Source organism: Cottoperca gobio, chromosome 18, assembly GCF_900634415.1.
Source record: "Cottoperca gobio chromosome 18, fCotGob3.1, whole genome shotgun sequence".
Lineage (NCBI taxonomy): Eukaryota > Metazoa > Chordata > Actinopteri > Perciformes > Bovichtidae > Cottoperca > Cottoperca gobio.
Genome location: NC_041372.1, coordinates 12,812,915 through 12,836,377, shown reverse-complemented (window position 1 = coordinate 12,836,377; position 23,463 = coordinate 12,812,915). Strand labels below are relative to the sequence as shown.

The window sequence follows — 23,463 nt, the reverse complement described above, 5'->3', positions numbered from 1 at the left end:
GCGGTCTTAGATGCCCCTTGATCCTTTACGTCACCTCACGCCGCCAACTTTTAAAGATATTGTTAATTGTTCAATGAAAGATGTTATGCCAATTTTAAATTGTACTTTATATCTCGTCTGTGTTGTCTAATATAATTGTGGCAAACAAGATATTGGAGAAAGAGTATTGAAATAAAAGACATGACAGTTTATAATGATACTCATTGATTCACTCATCTTCCAAATCCATTTGAATATTTTGAAATGCTTCTCACAGCAAATATTGATCTTTGCGATTAATTTAGATTAATTAATCACAAAGCTTGTAATTAATTAGATAAAAAAGTGTAATCGCTTGACAGCCCTAATTTAATCAATATTTATTTTTATAAAACTTACTCTGTGCAATATCTTATATTCAGGAATTGTTATTCAATATCATAAGGGTGCATACGTCTGCAGGTAACACTTTATAAAAAGCATCATTAATAAATGGTAAATTAATAGTTACTTACATTTAAGTTCGTAGTTATTTTACCCTTAACAAACAATACAATTAGCGTTTATTTATTATAAATAATGCCATTATTTATGTTATTTTATAATTAGTTTGTGTAATGTAAAGTAATTAGTATATTTTATAATAGCTGATAAGAGGCGATAACGATGACATTCTGATTACATTAGTAAACTATTAACAGTTTATCGTGCACACTTAGCATTTTATGAACTATATTATGTATTTGTTAATAGTTTCCAAAATATTTCTAAAACTACAAACCATTGACAAAGTGTTAACTATCTAAATAAGGTTTAGAGATGCTGTACAAACTATTTATTAACCATTTAATAATGTATTATATTATATATATATATATATATATATATATATATATATATATATATATATATATATATATATATATATATTATATATAATATTATATATATATATCAGTTGCACCTTTATAATAGCAATCCAAATATTTTTTATAGACGCTCTACAAACCAATTATTACCCATTAACAAAAAGTTATAAAAATGCGGTCTACCTGTACTGTATTATCTGTACTGGTACTGTACTGGTGTGTGTGTGTGTGTGTGTGTGTGTGTGTGTGTGTGTGTGTGTGTGTGTGTGTGTGTGTGTGTAATAAAATTGAATGCATTAATTAATATAGATCTGGATTGGTGGAATAATGTAAGTTTTAATACACTTACGTATATGGTTCGCAAAGAATTGCAAATGGCACATTTTCTGCATATTATTATTATCTCAGGTGATTTTGTACATTTTATTTTTACACACACACACACACACACATTTATTCTCCTTAGTATGACATGTTCACTCTGTGGCTGCTCAATCACACACATAAGTACTGAACATTGTGTTCCAGTGTGTAAATAGATTACACTTTCCGGCATGACCTGCATCTGAGAGCCAAGTCTTGCACGAGTGTACATGTACATGTACGATTTGTTAGAACAAAAGACATCAATGAAAGCCTCAGAACCAGAATTACCAGAATGTTTGAGTGTTGTTGGAAATGAATACATCTGAGAGTGACGAATCCTTGTGCAGACAGGGAGGGACTGTGGAGCGTATTTAAACACCTGCACACTGCGTCCTGCACTAAACGCTGCATCTAGCTATCTGCATCACAACGCGACATGACAACACAAAAAGGTAAGAGGATATCATGTTGTGAATTTAAAATAAGCTAATATGTTAAAGAAAAAGTTTGAAGTAGACAAACTTACTTATTTTAAATGCATTTCACTATTTAATGTTTAATTTATCAACACTAATAATCAGAAAGATTCAGAAGATAATTATCAAACCAAAAACATTTGATTGAAAATAAAATTAGAAAAATTATCAAAGATGTACTTAACAGGGATGTGACCGATGTATAATGTACAAAAGCCTTATTGCAGTATTTTAAATTATTCAATGGCCCGACAATCTCAGATTTGACTTCTCTTTTAGAAGCAATAATCTTGTGCACAATATAAAACTATGTGTGCAAGAATTTCCTCCCATATGCACCTGTACGTTTTTTAATTTGGGGTTTTTTCCAGGCACAAACATGGCCCTTTCTGTGTCGCTTGAGGAGCAGTTCAAGTGCTGCATCTGTCTGGACATCTACACCAAACCCACCTCCATCCCATGTGGACATAACTTTTGCCTGGACTGCATTGAAGACTTTTGGGACACTAAGGACCATTTTGAGTGTCCACTGTGCAAAGAGACATTCAGCGAGCGTCCGCAACTCAGGATCAACCGAGCATTTGCTGAAATCATTGATTTCTACAGAAGGTTTGTTTTGAAAATTATTCCTTTTTTCATTTCTTTCTAAATATTTGTATTTATTTGAGATTTAACAGAATTGAATTCAAATCAAAAGGTCACAAGAGGAGGATGTGGACCCTGTGGTGTCACCAGGAAGCAGGAGACAATCCCTAAACACCGAAGAAGTTCCATGTGACATCTGCCAAGGAGACAAGTCGACATCGGTCAAGTCGTGCCACACATGCCAGGTGTCTTATTGTGAACTTCACCTCACACCACACCAGAGGGATCCAGCGCTGCAGAGACACCGGCTGAAGGATCCTTCCATCCTTCACCAGCAGTCACCTCTGCAGAAACCACAACCAGCTGCTGACCAAGTTCTGCACGAAAGACCAGATGCCTGTTTGTGAGCAATGCATCAAGAAGGACCACAAACACCACAATACTGTATGCATGGACAAGGAGAGGAAGAGGGTCAAGGTGAAGAAACGTTTATTCTATTGATCATCTTCCTTTGAACTCATCTTAAAATAAATGTGTACAAAGAGTCTACTACTGCACATTATACTCAACATGTATTATTCTTTACACATTTTGCAGACTTGTTTGAAGGACACGAAGGCCAGCATTAAACAGATGATCCATGCAAGACTGATAAAAATGAAGGAGATCCAACATTCAGTGGATCTGAGCAAAGTAAGTTGCTGTTTGGATGCATGTTTTAAAAGGGTTTGTCTGCTTTTATCTGTAAATTTACACATTTGTATCATTTCAATTGACAGAAAACCACAGATAAGGAGATACAGAGCAGCGTTCAGTTCTGCAGCATGCTGATTACAGCCATCAAGAGACACCAGGTGGAGCTGGTGGAGGAGCTGGAGGAGAAGCAGCAAGAAGCTGAGAGGAGAGCCTACGATATGTTGGAGGACCTGGCGCAGGAGGTCAATGAGCTGCAGGCGAAAGGCAGAGAGCTGCTGAGTCTGGTGCACACTCAGAACCCACTTTACCTCCTACAGGTTAGAAACCTGAACTACATTTCAACATGTCTGTGCTGCGTCAACACTTCAAGACTCATGAGTAACCTGTGTGTCTTTCGCCATTTCAGAGTTTCCCTTCTGTAAGTCGACTCCCATCCACGAGAGACTGGTCTGAGGTCACAAACAGTTCAGATAACTGCATGAGCACGGTGACGAGAGCCGTTTCCAAGCTTGTGGACGTCTGCCAGGAACTTGCAAACAAATTTACTTCAGATGGTCAGTAAACCTTCGGCAGAAAAAGATCATCTACTTCACAAAATGACCAAAGATTGTTCATGAAAATAACCTTTTTTATTCTCTCTTTTTGCAGAAGCTGACAAGATGAATCAATATGCAGGTATGTTCACAATCACACATCCATTGCTTATTTCAATAACCTAGTTTAACCTTGATTAGTTCCCCTTTTTATTACCGGACTCACTGTTTTTCTTCTTTGTTTCTGCAGTCAATATCACACTGGATCCTGAGACTGCTTCCGGCTGGCTGGTCCTGTCTCCGGACAGAAAGAAGGTAACGTCTGAGTGTATGATGATTACATTAACTGTGTGAAGTTCTTCAGAATAGATTGGATTTCTCCCATTTAGCAACATATTCTCACATTAGTGAGAATCTGGTGCGATGGGGCTCAAAATGAAGCTAAAATGCTTTGTTCATGCAATTAATAAAGTAATGTTTAATGTGATGAAGATGATGATGGTAACCATGATTATGTTGATCCACAGGTAAGCGTCAGCAGCCAGAAGAAGAGTGCCGCACTCCCAGACAATCCTCAGCGGTTTGATTCCTGCGTCTGCATTTTGGGTAAACAAAGCTTCACATCTGGAAGAGGCTACTGGGTTGTTCAGGTAAGGAGCTCAGAAACAAGAAAAACACGCTTTAAGCTTGCAGTGTACACAAACAAGTCAAATGTCATGTGTTCTGCCACCACAGATCAGCATCTTTAGACAGGTGACACTCAATTAAACTTAAGTGAAACTTTGTATTTTTAGTTATATGTGACATACTGTGTGCAGGCATATTTTAGTGATGATAAATAAAGGTTGTGCTCAAGTTTTTAGATTTTTACAGTTGAAATAACCCTTTTTATTATGACCAGCAGTATATAAAAAAAGAAAAGTCCCTAATGTGACACCATACTGGGTGTTTGCACAAATGAGAGTCAAGCCATTAAAATTCTTCACACACAAGTTTACTCTATTTTTGTACTTATTTAGAGTAACATTAACAACACAACATTATTTAATTAATTCCTACACATATCACAAGACATTGGTTATAATACAACCTCTAATTGGAGTTCTACATGTAGTGAATTGATACACAATCGTCCTTAAGTGAATGACAAATGTCATTTCATTATTGGAAAGCAAGATTTAAAGCAAGCATGCATGTCTGACTGTGTATTCTGTACATTGGGTTTCAGGTTGGGGATAAAACAGACTGGGATCTGGGCGTGGCTAGGGAGTCCATCAACAGGAAGGGGGCCATCACAGGTGCGTCCTGAGAGCGGTTTCTGGGCCAGTCTGCAAGCGTAAAGGCAGCATTCTCAGAGCCTGTGCCAACCCCTCCATCAACCTCAACCTGCAGGAATCCCCCCTGAATGTAGGCGTCTTCCTGGACTATGAGGAAGGGTCGGTGTCCTTCTTCGACGCAGATGCAAAGACCCACATTTACACTTACGGCGGGTGTGACTTTACTGAAGCTCTCTACCCGTACTTTAACCCCTGTGTTCAAGATAATGGGAAGAACACCGCCCCGTTGATTATCTGTCCTGTTGAGGGAAGAGTTAGGGAAGGACGGGACATAACTATTGAGTCAGCTGTTTGAAGGATGATGTGAACTGATGTCACAATATTTAAGTTCACATATATATTATATTATGTCCTTTGTACTGTAACAGTATTTGACTAACACTGGCTTGCAACAGGCCAACATTTATGAGTTGTTTGTTTTCAATAACACATGACAAACTCAATGCAAGGTTTTCACTATTTCTTATATTATGAATTGTTTTCCTGGTTTATCATTTAAATGATATATATATGTATATGAAATGCTTTAAATGCAGTTGGATGCACTGTGAAACTGTATATACTGTATATAAATGGAAAAAATACATATTTAATTACAATTGTGAAAAATAAAAAATTGTGAAATTGTTCATTTACGGCCTATTTATTTGTTGTTTTAACGTACCTGCTTTAATTATTTTATACATTTTATTATTATTATTATTATTTTATATCTGTAATCTACTTTGACTTCATCATTTAGTAATCTGTATAGTTTACGTATTTTACCAAGAATTCTCGGTTTGTTGGGGATCTTCTTTCTATGCCTTTTCACGAGGGGTCCCTCAGGGTTCAATGCTGGGTCCCATCCTTTTCTCAATCAACTACAATCATTTCAAAAGGTTTGGACAAAGTCATTTTCTTTCAAGTCACATGTAAATCTCAACTCTAGACCCAAAACTTAAGACCACAAGCCATTATATTTCTGTCAAAAGAAATTTGCTGTTGCAAATTAGTAGCATATAAACATCATTTCTATAAGACAGGTTTGAGTTTTCACAACACAATTGTGTGTAGTTGTAGAGTGTAGAGTTGTAATTTCAAAATCAAGATGAAATCCATATGAAGAGTTTTGTTTTCCACACCTTTGCAAGAAATTACCCCAACAGAAAGGATGTACAGCAATTTGTGACGCTGTCTTTCGGTTCTGCCATCCATCCCGTGATACCTGAGAGAGATGTACGAAGAGGGAAGGGAAACAAGTACAGTAGGGGGTCGAGGAGCCGTGAGAACAGAAGGACCGCGATGCTGTGACTAGACCCAAAACTTAAGACCACAAGCCATTATATTTCTGTCAAAATAAATTTGCAGTTGCAAATTAGTAGCATATAAACATAATTTCTATAAGACAGGTTTGAGTTTTCACAACACAATTGGGTGTAGTTATTGATACAGACATCTCATTTCAAAATCAAGATGAACCGACCCTTTGCATAAGAAGAGCTTTGTTTTCCACACCTGAGACACCTGCATGAAAGTTTGGACTCTTCAGGAGGGAGTTTGATCACTTAGCCCCCTCTTTTCAAGAAATTACCCCAACATAAATGATGTACAGCAATTTGTGATGCTGTCTTTCGGTTCTGCCATCCATCCCGTGATACCTGAGGTAAAAGAGAGGGAGGAAGAGGGAGGGGAAACAAGCACAGTATGGGGTTGAGGAGCCGTGAGAATAGAAGGACCGCGAAGCTCATGATGTGAATAAACGTTGGTTGAGATCCAGTGTCGTCAGCATAGCAGTGAAAGTGGATGCCATGCCTCTTGGGATGTTCTAACTTTACTGAAGAAAGCTGGTTTCTGTGTGTCGCTGCAGAGCCAACGCTTAGAGTTAGAGGTGGGTATTTTATCCGTCAATATCTTTTGAACAAACCATAATATCTTTATACATGTTGCAAGGTTGTTTTTAAACGTTATCTACGGAGTACATTTTTGTCTCTGCCTCTCCCTAAGATTTGTTTTAAAGATAATAAAATTATATATCATGCTTTTCTAAACTAAGGTGTCTTCCTGACTTCTCACGCAACTCCTTTTATTCATATGTTCTCACATCTATACAATGACTTGTTTAAGAACACTTGCTGGCGTCGCTCCAACAAACTTTTTATGTATTAAGAGAGACTGCACTTGGGGACAAAGTTGCAAACATTTATAAAAAGTTATATAAAAGTTAAAATGGAGTTATAAAAACATAAAAGCAGATAAGATTATCTCATGTCATGTGTCTCTTTGTCCCGGTCTAGAGCAGGCGTTGGCAATCGTCAAGAAACGTATGAAGGAGGACATGAAACCAATTAGTTTTCTAAGAAAGGAAGCATCCTGTTGCTCCAGGTTTTGATGCTGAGTTGTCTGTACCTGGCGTCGCGGGTTTAAACCTTGTTCAAGTCAAATTTGCTAGGGTATCACTGTTCACTGTTTGAGCAGGTACTGGACAGTATCAAAAGGCAAAATGAATGACATTCACCATCAGCCTCACCAAACAATGTGTTGCTAATTAGCAAACATTAGCCTGCAAACACACTAACTTAAGATGGTGAACTTGGTTAACATTATACTTGCTAAATCATAATTGTGCTGTGAGAATGTTCTAGCTGTGTCCAGTTGCACAATGTTGTATCTGATTCATTGTGAGACGTGACAGTTGGCATTGACAATGTGGATGATGAACTGTGTAGGAATCTGTTTGGCGATGGCATTGTTTTGAAACATAGTCTTATCGCGGTTGAACATGAATGTGAAGCATCTGTGATTCCGGTTTTCTGCTGTTGTGTGTGTGTGTTCCCAAATTGTACTTTAGGACATGATGTGTGGAATCACAAGAACTGTGTGGAACCTTGAGGTTACATAATTACCAGTGTAATTAAGTACATGTACTCAATTATAATTGTGTCACGGTCATTGTGTTTAGTTCTCTTGCTGTTACTCTGTTTTCTGTTTCCTGCTGTGGAGTTCAAGACACATCTGGGCACGGTGTACACGGGCACATTTATAAAAAGATATATAAAAGTTAATATGGAGTTATAAAAACATAAAAGCAGATAAGATTATCTCCTGTCATGTGTCTTTTTTCCCCGGTCTAGAGCAGGCGTTGACAATCGTCAAACGTATGAAGGAGGACATGAAACCAATTAGTTTTCTAAGAAAGGAACCATCCTGGTGCTCCAGGTTTTGATGTTGAGTTATTTATTATTTAGTGTGTCTTTTTGTCCATCATGTCAAATTTGGTAAGGATATCACTGTTCACCGTTTGAGCAGGTACTGGACAATATAGATTGGCGTACATTGATGATGCACAGCTTTAGTGTGACTTCATCAACGCTGTACGGCTCTTAAAGTTAAAACTTGTGCAATCAAATGGTTTTGGAGCAATTCAAAAATTCTCTGCAGAGCAATGTTGCAATCTGAGCAACTGCTGCTGAGGCTGTTGCACTTATAGACAAGTATGTCCTGATTTTGAGTCCGGTGTCTGTGATGCTGATGTTTACGTGCGAAGTGTGTACTTGTTGTAAGGAAAGGCTGCACTGGGAAGCTGGGAAGTGGAAAGTCAGATAGTTTCCTGTCCTTTGGTTGGTAGGGAGTTCTGTAAGGGTGCAGGTTACGAAGGGGACATTGGTTCCTTAGATTGTTGTTGTTTTTTGTCCTCAGTTCTGCCGTTTAGCCAGGAGCTGTTAACTACACGTTTTTCCAGTTGCACTGCATAAGTTGTGTTGGTGTAGTGATTCGGTGAAGCTGGTACTGTGTTGTTACTTAAGCCTCATTACGCACAAGTGTTGCAGACGCGACTTAATATGTTGTAGGCTAATGTTGTTAGACAGAAGGCCGGGTCATGTGAGAATCTGCTCTTTGTTTTAGTGAGGTAGATTCATGACAGCTCAGCCGACTGCATGGCATTGTCACACATGTAGGTCAAAGCTTAATTAAACATGAATACTGAGTCATACCAATGTTCATCCAACCTTTTACTGCATATGGATTTAAAAAGGGGAAAGTTTTTTTGCAAAACAGGTTTAATAACTTCATTATTACTGTAAATAATAATAATGTTGTGTGCAACAGAGCTCAGTATCTAAATTAAGGAAGGAAAATGATCACACTATGAATCAGATTCACACCTGATGACATATCAGCACACTTATGGATCTCAAATATTGTTTGGATGACCTATTAGTACTCAGACTGTTTCCTGGTGCGGACGTCACAAAAACGTTTTTTCTTTTAGCATGTGCCAGAAAACTGTTAGGAAACATTTCCTATGAAGAACATTTGTAGGGTTGCAGGCTGTGTTCTTTAGCAACGATTTAAAATCAATTCAAACACTTATATTTTGGTTAAATAACGAGATCGCGGGTACACGCAGCCGAAATGGGTTTTCTCAGACTCGGAGTATAGCCGCTGCTCCTTTGCGTTGAAAGGAGCCAGTTGAGGTGTTCCAGGCACGTCCAGCTGGGAGGAGACCCCGGGGAAGACCCAGGACTCAGTGGAGAGATTATATCGCCTCACTGGCCTGGGAACGCCTTGGGATCCCCCAGTCGGAGTTGGCGGATGTGGCCCGGAGAAGGGGAGATTGGGGTTCCTTAGCGGTACACGATGGATGGATGGATGGATGGATGGATGGATGGATGTTGTTTTCCAAACAAATATTGAAACTTTTGTGAACTTAAAGACCCTTTAATCACATATAATAACATTGTACCATATTACAAGGTAACAAGGTTGCTCGTAGTGATGAAGAGAATTAGTTGAAACTACGTGAATATTGTACTTACATACATCAGGTGGACAGAAACACTTCCGTAACTCCAGGAAGTGTAAATAAAAGCAATTGCTTGCTCACGAGTTTGCTGGAGATCAACTTAAAAATGAAATGTCAATGTTGAATTCAAAACTCTTTTCCATTCCCAAAAAACTGTTATTGCAGATTTAATTACCATTTTGAGGTATTTGTACTTTGCTTAGTGTAAGTATTTCCTTTATACATCTACTTCAGTACAATTCAGTGCGATACTCTTTATTTCACAGCTTTAACAAATTTGCAGATCCAAATTTACATACAAAATACATGATAAACTTAAAAAATATGATGCACTATTACGATCATGAGATCTGAAGTAGTACGACAGAGCGTCAGTCGGCCTTCGTCTCAATGCGTCTCTGATCACCTGCAAAGAGGCCAAACTAATTTGGCACTCTTCTTTTTGTACTATGCAGGCTATGTTTTGTTAAAAAAAAATGCCATACATAAACAACCCTTTCCTCTGATGTGTAACTCTTCTTTGTGTGAAGTATCTATTGTTCATTCTTCTAAAATAAAAATAAAACAGGTTTGTCTTCCTTGAAAGACTTTTTGTTATTCCTCAGTTCTTCTTTCAATTTACTGATAATGAGAAAAGGTTTCATCTGGCTTACCCAAAGCAGTTTACTCTGCAGCCCGAGAACTGACCAGGACGAGAAGAAGAGAACACATTCCTCCGGTTTTAAAGTCCTTACATTGGCTACTTGTTTTTAAAGCACTTTATGGTCTTGTTTTGACATATGTCTCACATTCTTATAGTGTATGAACCGGTGCTGTCCTCTGGCACGAGTCTGTTACTTGTTCCAAAGTGCCGGACTAAAGCATTATATTTTTACACCCCAAGCTGCTAGAAGTGAAGAACTTTGATTAAGAATGGTATATTTATGGACATTATTAACATTCTTCTATTCACGTATTTATTTTAGTTGTAATATTTTATTCTATTTAAATGTTATTTTATTAATCGCTTCTTTTATCATATTTAAGATGTAGATTTTATTCAATTGTATTGTTTTTTTATGAATGTAATTTTTATTTCATACTATTATACTACTATTACTGTTATTATAGCTTTTAATTATATTTTATTTTACATTTTTATAATTGTATCTCATGTGCATTGGTTTCCATCCATCCATCGTCTATCGCTTATCCGGGGTCACGGGGGCAGCAGCTCCAGTAAGGAACCCCAAAAATCCCTTCTCTGGCCACATCCTCCAGCTACGACTGGGGGATCCCGAGGCGTTCCCAGGCCAGTGAGGAGATATAATCTCTCCACCGAGTCCTGGGTCTTCCCCGGGGTCTCCTCCCAGCTGGACGTGCCTGGAACACCTCCCGAGGTAGGCACCCAGGTGGCATCCTTACTAGATGCCCGAACCACCTCAACTGGCTCCTTTCAATGTAAAGGAGCAGCGGCTCTACTTCGAGTCTCTCAAAGATGGCTGAGCTTCTCACCCTATCTCTAAAGGAGACGCAAGCCACCTGTCTGAGAAAACCCATTTCGGCCCATAGGTGAGGATAGGATCGAAGATCGACCGGTAGATTGAAAACTTTGCCTTCTGGCTCAGCTCTCTTTTCGTCACAATGGTGCGGTAAAGCGACTGCAGTACCGCTCCGATTCTCCGGCCAATCTCTCGCTCCATCGTCCCCTCACTCGCGAACAAGATCCCGAGGTACTTGAACTCCTTCACTTGGGGTAAGGGCTCATTCCCTACCCGGAGTAGGCAATCCACAGGTTTCCTGCTGAGATCCATGGCCTCAGATTTTGAGGTGCTGATCCTCATCAAACTGCTTCACACTCGGCTGCGAACCAATCCAGTGACTGTTGAAGGTCACAGACCGATGATGTCATAAGGACCACATCATCTGCAAAGAGCAGCGATGAGATCCTCAGGCCACCAAACTGCAACCCCTCTCCTCCACGACTACGCCTCGATATCCTGTCTATGAATATCACAAACAGGATTGGTGATAAAGCGCAGCCCTGGCGGAGGCCAACATTCACTTAGAACGAATCCGACTTACTGCCGAGTATCTGGACACAACTCTCGCTTTGGGCGTACAGGGATTGGATGGCCCTCAGAAGTGACCCTCTCACCCCATACTCCCGCAGCACCTCCCACAGTATCACCCGGGGGACCCGGTCATACGCCTTCTCCAGATCCACAAAACACATGTAGACCGGATGGGCGTACTCCCAGGTGCCGGATGGTTTTCCAGAAGCACCTTGGTGCCGACCGAAAGTCCTTCTCCATAGCTTCTCCGAACTTCTCCCACACCCGCTGCTTTGCCTCTGCCACGGCAAAGGCTGCCTCCCTTCTAGTCCTTCGATACCCTACAACTGTTTCCGGAGTCCTCCCGGATAACATAACCCGGAAGGACTCCTTCTTTAGTCAGACGGCTTCCCTGACCACCGGGGAACCACCACGGTGTTCGAGGGTTACCGCACCTTGAGGCACCTAAGACCTTGAGACCACAGCTCCTCACCGCAGCTTCAGCAATAGAGGTTTTGAACATCGCCCAATCAGGTTCAATGCCCCCAACCTCCACAGGGATGTCTGAAAAGCTCCGCCGGAGGTGTGAGTTGAAGATCTCCAGGACAGGGACTTCCTCCAGATGTTCCCATTTCACCCGCACTACCCGTTTGGGCATACCAGGTCTGTCCTGAGTCTTCCCCCACACCTTGATCCAACTCACCACCAGATGGTGATCAGTTGACAGCTCCGCCCCTCTCTTCACCCTTCACTCTGTCCAAAACATTAGGCCTCAGATCAGATGATACGATTACAAAATCGATCATTGACCTTTGGCCTAGGGTGCTCTGGTACCACGTACACTTATGAGCATCCTTATGTTCGAACATGGTGTTTGTTATGGCCATTCCATGACTAGCACAGAAGTCCAACAACAAACGACCGCTCGACTTTAGATCAGGGAGGCCGTTCATCCCAATCACGCCTCTCTAGGTGTCTCCATCGTTTCCCACGTGTGCGTTGAAGTCTCCCAGCAAGACTACGGAGTTCCCAACTGGAGCCCCCTTCAAGAAGGCCGAATACTCCGAACTGCGGTTTGGGGCTTAGGCACAAACAACAGTCAGAGTTTTCCTCCCCATAACCCGAAGGCGTAGGGAGGCGACCCTCTCATCCACCGGGGTGAACTCCAACGTAGCGGCGCTCAGCCGGGTACTTGTGAGTATCTCCACACCGGCCCAACGCCTCACACCTTGGGCAACTCCGGAGAAGAATAGAGTCCAACCCCTATCCAGGAGTACAGTTCCAGAGCCAAGCGTAGATATAAGCCCCACCAGATCCAACTGGTGGCGCTCCACCTCCCGCACTAGTTCCGGCTCCGTTCCACGTCCCCAGAGCGAGAGAGTGTGTGTGTATGTGTGTGTGTGTGTGTGTGTGCGTGCGTGCGTGCGTGCTTGCGTGCGTAAGTGTGTGTGATAAAAACTGAATTAATTCATTAATATAGATATGGATTGGTGGTTTTATCACACTTACGTATATGATTCGCAAAAAAATTGCACATGGAACATTTTCTGCATATTATTATTATCTCAGGTGATTTTGTACATTTTATTTTTACACACACACACACACATTTATTCTCCTTAGTATGACATGTTTACTCTGTGGCTGCTTAATCACACACATTAGCACTGAACATTGTGTTCCAGTGTGTAAATAGATTACACTTTCCGGCATGACCTGCACCTGAGAGCCAACTCTTGCACGCGTGTTACGTAACATGTACGATTTGTTAGAACAAAAGACATCAATTAAAGCCTCAGAACCAGAATTACCAGAATATTTGATTGTTGTGGAAATGAATACATCATGAGGGTAGGAACTGGAATCTGACTGAGAGTGACGAATCCTTGTGCAGACAGGGAGGGACTGTGGAGCGTATTTAAACACCTGCACACTGCGTCCTGCACTAAACGCTGCATCTAGCTATCTGCATCACAACGCGACCTGACAACACAAAAAGGTAAGAGGATATCATGTTGTGAATTTAAAATAAGCTAATATGATTTGACTTCTCTTTTAGAAGCAATAATCTTGTGCACAATATAAAACTATGTGTGCAAGAATTTCCTCCCATATGCACCTGTAAGTTTTTTAATTTGGGGTTTTTTCCAGGCACAAACATGGCCCTTTCTGTGTCGCTTGAGGAGCAGTTCGAGTGCTGCATCTGTCTGGACATCTACACCAAACCCACCACCATCCCATGTGGACATAACTTTTGCCTGGACTGCATTGAAGACTTTTGGGACACTAAGGACCATTTTGAGTGTCCACTGTGCAAAGAGACATTCAGCGAGCGTCCGCAACTCAGGATCAACCGAGCATTTGATGAAATCATTGATAGCTACAGAAGGTTTGTTTTGAAAATTATTCCTTTTTTCATTTCTTTCTAAATATTTGTATTTATTTGAGATTTAACAGAATTGAATTCAAATCAAAAGGTCACAAGAGGAGGATGTGGACCCTGTGGTGTCACCAGGAAGCAGGAGACAATCCCTAAACACCGAAGAAGTTCCATGTGACATCTGCCAAGGAGACAAGTCGACATCGGTCAAGTCGTGCCACACATGCCAGGTGTCTTATTGTGAACTTCACCTCACACCACACCAGAGGGATCCAGCGCTGCAGAGACACCGGCTGAAGGATCCTTCCATCTTCACCAGCAGTCACCTCTGCAGAAACCACAACCAGCTGCTGACCAAGTTCTGCACGAAAGACCAGATGCCTGTTTGTGAGCAATGCATCAAGAAGGACCACAAACACCACAATACTGTATGCATGGACAAGGAGAGGAAGAGGGTCAAGGTGAAGAAACGTTTATTCTATTGTTCATCTTCCTTTGAACTCAGCTTAAAATAAATGTGTACAAAGAGTCTACTACTGCACATTATACTCAACATGTATTATTCTTTACACATTTTGCAGACTTGTTTGAAGGACACGAAGGCCATGTTTAAACAGATGATCCATGCAAGACTGATAAAAATGAAGGAGATCCAACATTCAGTGGATCTGAGCAAAGTAAGTTGACGTTTGGATGCATGTTTTAAAAGGGTTTGTCTGCTTTTATCTGTAAATTTACACATTTGTATCATTTCAATTGACAGAAAACCACAGATAAGGAGATACAGAGCAGCGTTCAGTTCTGCAGCATGCTGATTACAGCCATCAAGAGACACCAGGTGGAGCTGGTGGAGGAGCTGGAGGAGAACCAGCAAGAAGCTGAGAGGAGAGCCTACGATATGTTCGAGGACCTGGCGCGGGAGGTCAATGAGCTGCAGGCGAAAGGCAGAGAGCTGCTGAGTCTGGTGCACACTCAGAACCCACTTTACCTCCTACAGGTTAGAAACCTGAACTACATTTCAACATGTCTGTGCTGCGTCAACACTTCAAGACTCATGAGTAACCTGTGTGTCTTTCGCCATTTCAGAGTTTCCCTTCTGTAAGTCGACTCCCATCCACGAGAGACTGGTCTGAGGTCACAATCTACTCAGATAACTGCATGAGCACGGTGACGAGAGCCGTCTCCAAGCTTGTGGACGTCTGCCAGGAACTTGCAAACAAATTTACTTCAGATGGTCAGTAAACCTTCGGCAGAAAAAGATCATCTACTTCACAAAATGACCAAAGATTGTTCATGAAAATAACCTTTTTTATTCTCTCTTTTTGCAGAAGCTGACAAGATGAATCAATATGCAGGTATGTTCACAATCACACATCCATTGCTTATTTCAATAACCTAGTTTAACCTTGATTAGTTCCCCTTTTTATTACCGGACTCACTGTTTTTCTTCTTTGTTTCTGCAGTCAATATCACACTGGATCCTGAGACTGCTTCCGGCTGGCTGGTCCTGTCTCCGGACAGAAAGAAGGTAACGTCTGAGTGTATGATGATTACATTAACTGTGTGAAGTTCTTCAGAATAGATTGGATTTCTCCCATTTAGCTACATATTCTCACATTAGTGAGAATCTGGTGCGATGGGGCTCAAAATGAAGCTAAAGTGCTTTGTTCATGCAATTAATAAAGTAATGTTTAATGTGATGAAGATGAAGATGATGATGGTAACCATGATTATGTTGATCCACAGGTAAGCGTCAGCAGCCAGAAGAAGAGTGCCGCACTCCCAGACAATCCTCAGCGGTTTAACTCCTGCGTCTGCGTTTTGGGGAAACAAAGCTTCACATCTGGAAGAAGCTACTGGGTTGTTCAGGTAAGGAGCTCAGAAACAAGAAAAACACGCTTTAAGCTTGCAGTGTACACAAACAAGTCAAATGTCATGTGTTCTGCCACCACAGATCAGCATCTTTAGACAGGTGACACTCAATTAAACTTAAGTGAAACTTTGTATTTTTAGTTATATGTGACATACTGTGTGCAGGCATATTTTAGTGATGATAAATAAAGGTTGTGCTCAAGTTTTTTAGATTTTTACAGTTGAAATAACCCTTTTTATTATGACCAGCAGTATATAAAAAAAGAAAAGTCCCTAATGTGACACCATACTGGGTGTTTTCACAAATGAGAGTCAAGCCATTAAAATTCTTCACACACAAGTTTACTCTATTTTTGTACTTATTTAGAGTAACATTAACAACACAACATTATTTAATTAATTCCTACACATATCACAAGACATTGGTTATAATACAACCTCTAATTTGAGTTCTACATGTAGTGAATTGATACACAATTATCCTTAAGTGAATGACAAATGTCATTTCATTATTGGAAAGCAAGATTTAAAGCAAGCATGCATGTCTGACTGTGTATTCTGTACATTGGGTTTCAGGTTGGGGATAAAACAGACTGGGATCTGGGCGTGGCCAGGGAGTCCATCAACAGGAAGGGGGCCATCACAGTGCGTCCTGAGAGCGGTTTCTGGGCCGTCTGCAAGCGTAAAGGCGGCATTCTCAGAGCCTGTGCCAACCCCTCCATCAACCTCAACCTGCAGGAATCCCCCCTGAATGTAGGCGTCTTCCTGGACTATGAGGAAGGGTCGGTGTCCTTCTTCGACGCAGATGCAAAGACCCACATTTACACTTACGGCGGGTGTGACTTTACTGAAGCCATCTACCCGTACTTTAACCCCTGTGTTCAAGATAATGGGAAGAACACCGCCCCGTTGATTATCTGTCCTGTTGAGGGAAGAGTTAGGGAAGGACGGGACATAACCATTGAGTCAGCTGTTTGAAGGATGATGTGAACTGATGTCACAATATTTAAGTTCACATATATACTATATTATGTCCTTTGTACTGTAACAGTATTTGACTAACACTGGCTTGCAACAGGCCAACATTTATGAGATTGTTTGTTTTCAATAACACATGACAAACTCAATGCAAGGTTTTCACTATTTCTTATATTATGAATTGTTTTCCTGGTTTATCATTTAAATGATATATATGTATATAAAATGCTTTAAATGCAGTTGGATGCACTGTGAAACTGTATGTACTGTATATAAATGGAAAAAATACATATTTAATTACAATTGTGAAAAATAAAAAATTGTGAAATTGTTCATTTACGGCCTATTTATTTGTTGATTTAACGTACTTGCTTTAATTATTTTATATATTTTATTATTATTATTTTATATCTTTAATCTACTTTGACTTTATCATTTAGTAATTTGTATAGTTTACGTATTTTTCCAAGAATTCTCGTTTTGTTGGGGATCTTCTTTCTATGCCTTTTCACGAGGGGTCCCTCAGGGTTCAATGCTGGGTCCCATCCTTTTCTCAATCAACTACAATCATTTCAAAAGGTTTGGACAAAGTCATTTTCTTTCAAGTCACATGTAAATCTCAACTCTAGACCCAAAACTTAAGACCACAAGCCATTATATTTCTGTCAAAAGAAATTTGCTGTTGCAAATTAGTAGCATATAAACATCATTTCTATAAGACAGGTTTGAGTTTTCACAACACAATTGGGTGTAGTTGTAGAGTGTAGAGTTGTAATTTCAAAATCAAGATGAAATCCATATGAAGAGTTTTGTTTTCCACACCTTTGCAAGAAATTACCCCAACAGAAAGGATGTACAGCAATTTGTGACGCTGTCTTTCGGTTCTGCCATCCATCCCGTGATACCTGAGAGAGATGTACGAAGAGGGAAGGGAAACAAGTACAGTAGGGGGTCGAGGAGCCGTGAGAACAGAAGGACCGCGATGCTGTGATGTGTGACATGATGTGAATAAACGTCTGCTCGAACACGGGGGTTTCCTGGAACAGAGAGAGAGCGAGAGAGAGAAAGCGAGAGAGAGAGAGAGAGAGAGAGAGAGAGAGAGAGAGAGAGAGAGATGGGGAAAAGAGAGGGTGAGGGAAAGAGAAAGCTGAAGGTAACAGGGAACGAGGCTCTTGGGATGTTCTAACTTTACTGAAGAAAGCTGGTTTCTGTGTGCCGCTGCAGAGCCAACACTTAGAGTTAGAGGTGGGTGTTTTGTCCGTCAATATTTTTGAACAAACCATAATATCTTTATACATGTTGCAAGGTTTTATTTTGTGAAAATGCTTGTACTGTTTATTGTTGGGTGTGCTGTTTAGGCAATAATTGTGCGGATTCGTCTAACTCTGCAAAATGAAATCAGATTCCCTCATTTTTCACTTAACTCTTTTATCGTAGCAGATCTTAACTTTTTAAAACATATGTTTTAGCATTTATCCAAGGACAATTATTTCCTGCAGTGCATGAAGAATCATCTCCTTATGGTAATTTACTGATCAAATCTGACACTCGGATAATGCTATAGCTAGTTCTGTAATCTTTGTATTTATAGCAGGTGTTCATGGGTGTTTGTTTTAAAGAATGCAAGCGCAGAGAATGGGATTTAATTGGAATGGTGCAGGTGGAGAAAGAGTGGGAATGTTTAGCCACAGATGGCCTCTCATGGTGGGATTGTGATAGTCCGCTGTACCCCCCTCCTGTGTCCAGCTGGCACTCATGCGGCTTCTTCCCGGCCAAAACATTACCTCATCAATTATTTTCCTCTTCAGCATATTTCCTTTTCCTTGTAAATATCTACTGCCATTCTCTTTCTCATCTTCATGTGTCGCCTGTCTGTTTTAAATTCCATTTCTCAAATGAGATTCAAGAACAAGTGTACTTTGGATGGTAGTTTTAAATCAACAACTCTTTTTTAAACATAGAAAAGCATCTTAAAGAAGCCAAGCTTAAGTTGTAATTTCTTTCTTATTACAGAAAATGTGTAACATTTTTACATGCAAAATTGTGTCTACTCCCTCAAACAGATCTGAAGCCTTGACAGACTCCAAACCAGTTTGTTTGGCTGATGTCCATTTTTGCAGTGGTGTGACGAACTGGATTTCTCTCAACTCTATTTATAAGGACTCCTTCTCTACTGTTATGGGAATCCGCCATCTTGGTGCCAACTAGTCGTCTTCCCGGAGAGACTCCATCTCCACCCCTGAATCATTTCATGTCCCATGATATGCAAGTGTTCTTTTCAGGCGAAATTATGATCCTGTTGCTGAAGTGAGGTGTTCTTCAAGAAGACACATTCTTATTGAAGAATTGTGGTGGCCATATTGTCACTGTGCCCCAGAAACAACCAAAGCTCACGTTCATTTGTAGCTATGCCCCGTCTGTCTCCTCCCTCTCCGCCCTGCCTTTCTCCTCGCTCAGTCTTTTTTGTTGGACTGCTGCTCCTGATCCATTGGGGGCCCTCAGAGGTCAAGTGTCAGAATGACACAGAGCCAATCGTGTTAGAGGGAAAGTGTCTTGTGGTGTGCGACTCCACTCCCTCTGCGGAGCCATCGGGTAACGCTCTGGGCATGTCGGTGAGGTCAGGAACCGGTCGGGTGGCGTTTTCAGCCATCCGAAACACCAACCACGAACCCTCCGAGATGAGCAACCGCACCATGACCATCTACTTTGATCAGGTAGGTTTTTGGAGTATACCATGACTCCAAAATTGGTCGGACAACCATTTGAGAAGCAGGAAGTGGAAGGTTTACCAGTCCATACAGCAAATTGACCAACAAATATTATTATTTTGAGGTTGATATGCTTCTTGTTAGTCAGCAACACTGATTTGCCAGAAGTCCACTTGCTAAATTTTCAACAGTTCCAGAAAAGAAGGATTAAGTTACATATATTGGATATTTAAGTTCTAAAATGTATAAACACATGACTGTATTAATGGGATCACTAAGTATCACTAAGTCTTTAAACTTGGGAAAAAAAGAGGTGACTACCAGGCAGGGAGACTGTGGTTTTGTGGTTGTTGTAGTGGCGTTTTTGTTTGATAACATTGACAGCGTTCTTGCTAACTCTAGCTACCGGCAACCTTCTGCTCAGGATTTCGTTTTTGTCCCAATCTTGGCATTTTGGTTCATCCAAGGGGTGTAGTAGTCATGACAAAGTGACTGGGGGATTTGTACAACAAGAAAAAGAATGTGGGCTTATATTTGACCTCTTTTACAACAGTTTGGATAAACATGCGGCCTACTGGTCTGTGATTGGTCTTTGCTTCAATGATCACACTGTACACAGAGAAAGTATTACTGAGTAATTTTCCAGAGCGTTATCATAATCGAGTGACAAACACTGCGCCGCATGTGTCATGACTTAATTAGTTTGTACAAGAAAGCATTGCTCAATACTGATACTTCAGCGGTGATGCTTAGTCTTTGTAAGCAGTGTCTGGGAACCGGGAAAGAAGACTAATACGAATGAATGATGCAACAATCAGACAAATAATGATTTAGTATGTCTGTTGTGTCCTGCAGGTGGTGTACTCAAATGTCCTGCCAGGACACCTTGTTCATATCCTTTCTTCTTCTCCTGGCAATGATTTAGCGCTGAACTTCCCAAAATTACAGATTTTTGATCAGCTATTCCTAAACTTTAATACACTATTAGTAACTTGGCTCAGGGCCTGGTTGTATTATTTATCCTCTTCTCTCATCTCCTCTTCTTCTTAGATCCTAGTAAATGTTGGCAGCCATTTTGACCCGGCGAGAAGTATCTTTGTGGCCCCTAGAAAAGGAGTCTACAGTTTCAGCTTTCATGTTGTCAAAGTGTACAACCGGCAGACGATACAAGTAAGAACACCAGCGTACAGGAAATGTGATCAAATGTAAATGTTTCAACACTAGAGGTTACATTGAGTAAAACAGCAAATCATTCGCCTCTACATACATCTGTAATACTGGACCCAGGATGGCACATGGGTAAGACAACCCAAAAACAACAAAACTGAAAGGAATCTAAATAAAATATATTTGTTCATACAAAAAAAGCAAAAGAAAATCAATGAGTTTCACACATGCTATTTCACAGTCTGAGTTATATAACTTAATTGAACTTTCTCCAGTGCCTTGGACAAGTTGTCAATTGTATTTGCTTTCACAGCGTTGGTTCAAACTATAAAGAGTTTTTAGTTTTTTTCCCAGTTATTTGCAGTTAGTGAATTAAAGATATAAAATAAAAAGGTATACAAATAAAAATGTATGAAAGAATTAAAGCAAGTATGTTTTAACTTTGTTTTAAGCGAAAACAACAAATAAATAGCTCGTAAATGAACTTGCAGTTACTCAAACTTGACATGTGTTTGTTCTAGTTGGCTCACCCACGGCGCTGTTATGGCAGCTGTTCAAACCTAACATAACATTTATTTGTTAACAATGCTGACATTTAAATGAAGATTCTCTAGCCAATGGGCACACAAAATCTTTCTACAACTGCAGTGTAAGTACATAAACTCAAATATACCCGTTGGTCAAGCTCCAAACTAAAAAATGTGATGAAATTCAAGGCTTTTACGTATATAATCCATTTTCCTGACCCTCGTTTTACTGCAAATGTCTTACCCCTCTGCTCACCTGCTCTTTCTGCTCACCCATCTTTCACAGGTGAGTTTGGTTCTCAACGGCTGGCCGGTGATTTCAGCCTTCGCAGGTGATCAGGACGTGACTAGGGAAGCTGCCACCAATGCCGGCCTGGTGATGATGGAGGGAGGGGACAAGACTTACCTCAAACTGGAGAGGGGGAATCTAATGGGAGGCTGGAAGTACTCCACTTTCTCCGGGTTTCTGGTGTTCCCCTTGTAGATCAGGGTTGAGGTAGGATTATGTTCTTGGGTTCAGGGGTTTGGAGGAGTTTGACAGGAAAGGGGGAAGCATTAATGGAGAAACGTTGAATTCAATCAAACTGTTTTGATGCATATGTCAGATGAATGGGTGAGATCACTCAGAAAGTAATTTTCCATTTCCATCGCACTTCTATGGCTAACTGTTGTCTGACCACTGTAATGTGTCGTATATGCTTGCTTACCAGAGGTGTCAGCCTGTCAGAGGTTTATGATTTTCTTTTAATGCATGAAATACAGGATAGCAAATCTTTGTGGCAATAAAGAAAATGATTGTGTCGATTCTCTGCCTCGTTTGGCACAAACGTCCACTTGAACTTAAGGATGAACTGATTTGATTTTGGTGGACAAAGGTCAATGTCACTGTGACCTCACAAAACACGTGTTTGGCCATTTCAAGAATTTCAAACAAATGTCTAATAGGATAAAATGATGAAGTGAGGACATTTTGGATGGACATGGATGTAGAAGAAGTAAGAATGAATTAAGTTTTAATGTATTTTATCTATCTTTAACTAAATTGTAATAATGAAAGAATATAAAAAGTGTGTTGCTGTTTTTTTTACCAACTGATTCAAGGCTGAAGGAAAAGTATAATGGTTTGTATTTCTTATGTTAGAATTTGATTTGTGACATATATGATGACTTTTGCTACATTTTGTCATTTAAAAACTTATTTTGAAATCATTGGTATTATCACACTTTAAAAGAAAAGCCCACCCTAGCTTCTTACCTAACCTTCTTTCATGCATATATTTGAACATTTACGTTACAGTTTATTAGCCTAACGTTGTCTCACATGTCCTTGGTTAATGCTGATAATATGTCCTCCAAACCCCTGCACTACTCTTTACATACGCTCTATAAATCACTTCATGCAGACAGACTGCTGTTCTAAAAATAGTCTGCATTCCTGCTGTGTGCTCCAAGAGTTGTGAGGGTAACTGAGGGCTTACACTACAAGATGTTGACCAAAAACATGTGCACACTCCACTACAGATACTTAAAAATATCAACTGCAGCTTTTTTTGTTGCAAAAACCTTAAACTACTCATATATTCTCGTGTGAGTTCTGTCATCCCCGTGACACACAGCACCGACGTGTCTCTCTGCGGTAGATCCGGTGGCAGATGGAGGATTGGCAGTAAAGGAAGGGATCCGGTGCCAGAAGCCTGCTGAGTTCACACTGGACCATCACAACCGATTAGTTTCAACGGCCCGGTGCACAGCAGAGACCTGTGTTAGCACTTTGGAGATTCGTGTCCGGAGTACAAAACATTGTGAAGACTTTGGTTCCAAAACTAGATAAACTCCACCAAACAAATAGCAGTAATCAAACACAATAAAAGCATTTTAATAGTGTCAGTACATATAATTCTTTACTAGATTTTTCTTAAAAACAGCTGTTTTGTTGTGAGAAAAAGCTTGCTGGTGAACGTGAAGTGATAGATTATACATTTTCAGTAGCAACACAAGTGAGTTCTTTGGAATAAATAGAAGAGAGATGTCAATTTAAGACACCACAGCTCTGAGCAGTGAAACACGAGTGCCACCTACAGACACTCAAGGAAAGGTGCCGCCTATACTTAATGACTGATCACAAACACAACATGACACCAAACATGTCACCAAAAGAAAAGAAAAAGAAA

General features: G+C 40.3%; 2 protein-coding genes and 1 pseudogene across 2 annotated transcripts; all 3 read left to right on the top strand.

Annotated features, from left to right (window-relative positions):
• Positions 1-1,534: 1,534 nt before the first annotated feature.
• Positions 1,535-5,472, top strand: LOC115023640 (nuclear factor 7, brain-like; annotated as a pseudogene).
• Positions 5,473-13,819: 8,347 nt separating this feature from the next.
• LOC115023641 (nuclear factor 7, brain-like) lies at positions 13,820-16,986 on the top strand. Its single transcript, XM_029454821.1, has 9 exons — positions 13,820-14,049; positions 14,138-14,501; positions 14,622-14,717; positions 14,804-15,037; positions 15,127-15,274; positions 15,369-15,395; positions 15,504-15,568; positions 15,787-15,909; positions 16,489-16,986. Exons 1-9 carry the CDS (start codon positions 13,820-13,822, stop codon positions 16,888-16,890), a joined length of 1,689 nt encoding a protein of 562 aa, XP_029310681.1. The 3' UTR covers positions 16,891-16,986.
• Positions 16,987-18,024: 1,038 nt separating this feature from the next.
• Positions 18,025-22,289, top strand: LOC115023657 (cerebellin-1). Its single transcript, XM_029454842.1, has 4 exons — positions 18,025-18,135; positions 18,954-19,604; positions 20,649-20,768; positions 21,579-22,289. The coding sequence occupies exons 2-4, from the start codon at positions 19,299-19,301 to the stop codon at positions 21,774-21,776; spliced, it is 624 nt and encodes a 207-aa protein (XP_029310702.1). The 5' UTR covers positions 18,025-18,135; positions 18,954-19,298; the 3' UTR covers positions 21,777-22,289.
• Positions 22,290-23,463: the final 1,174 nt, after the last annotated feature.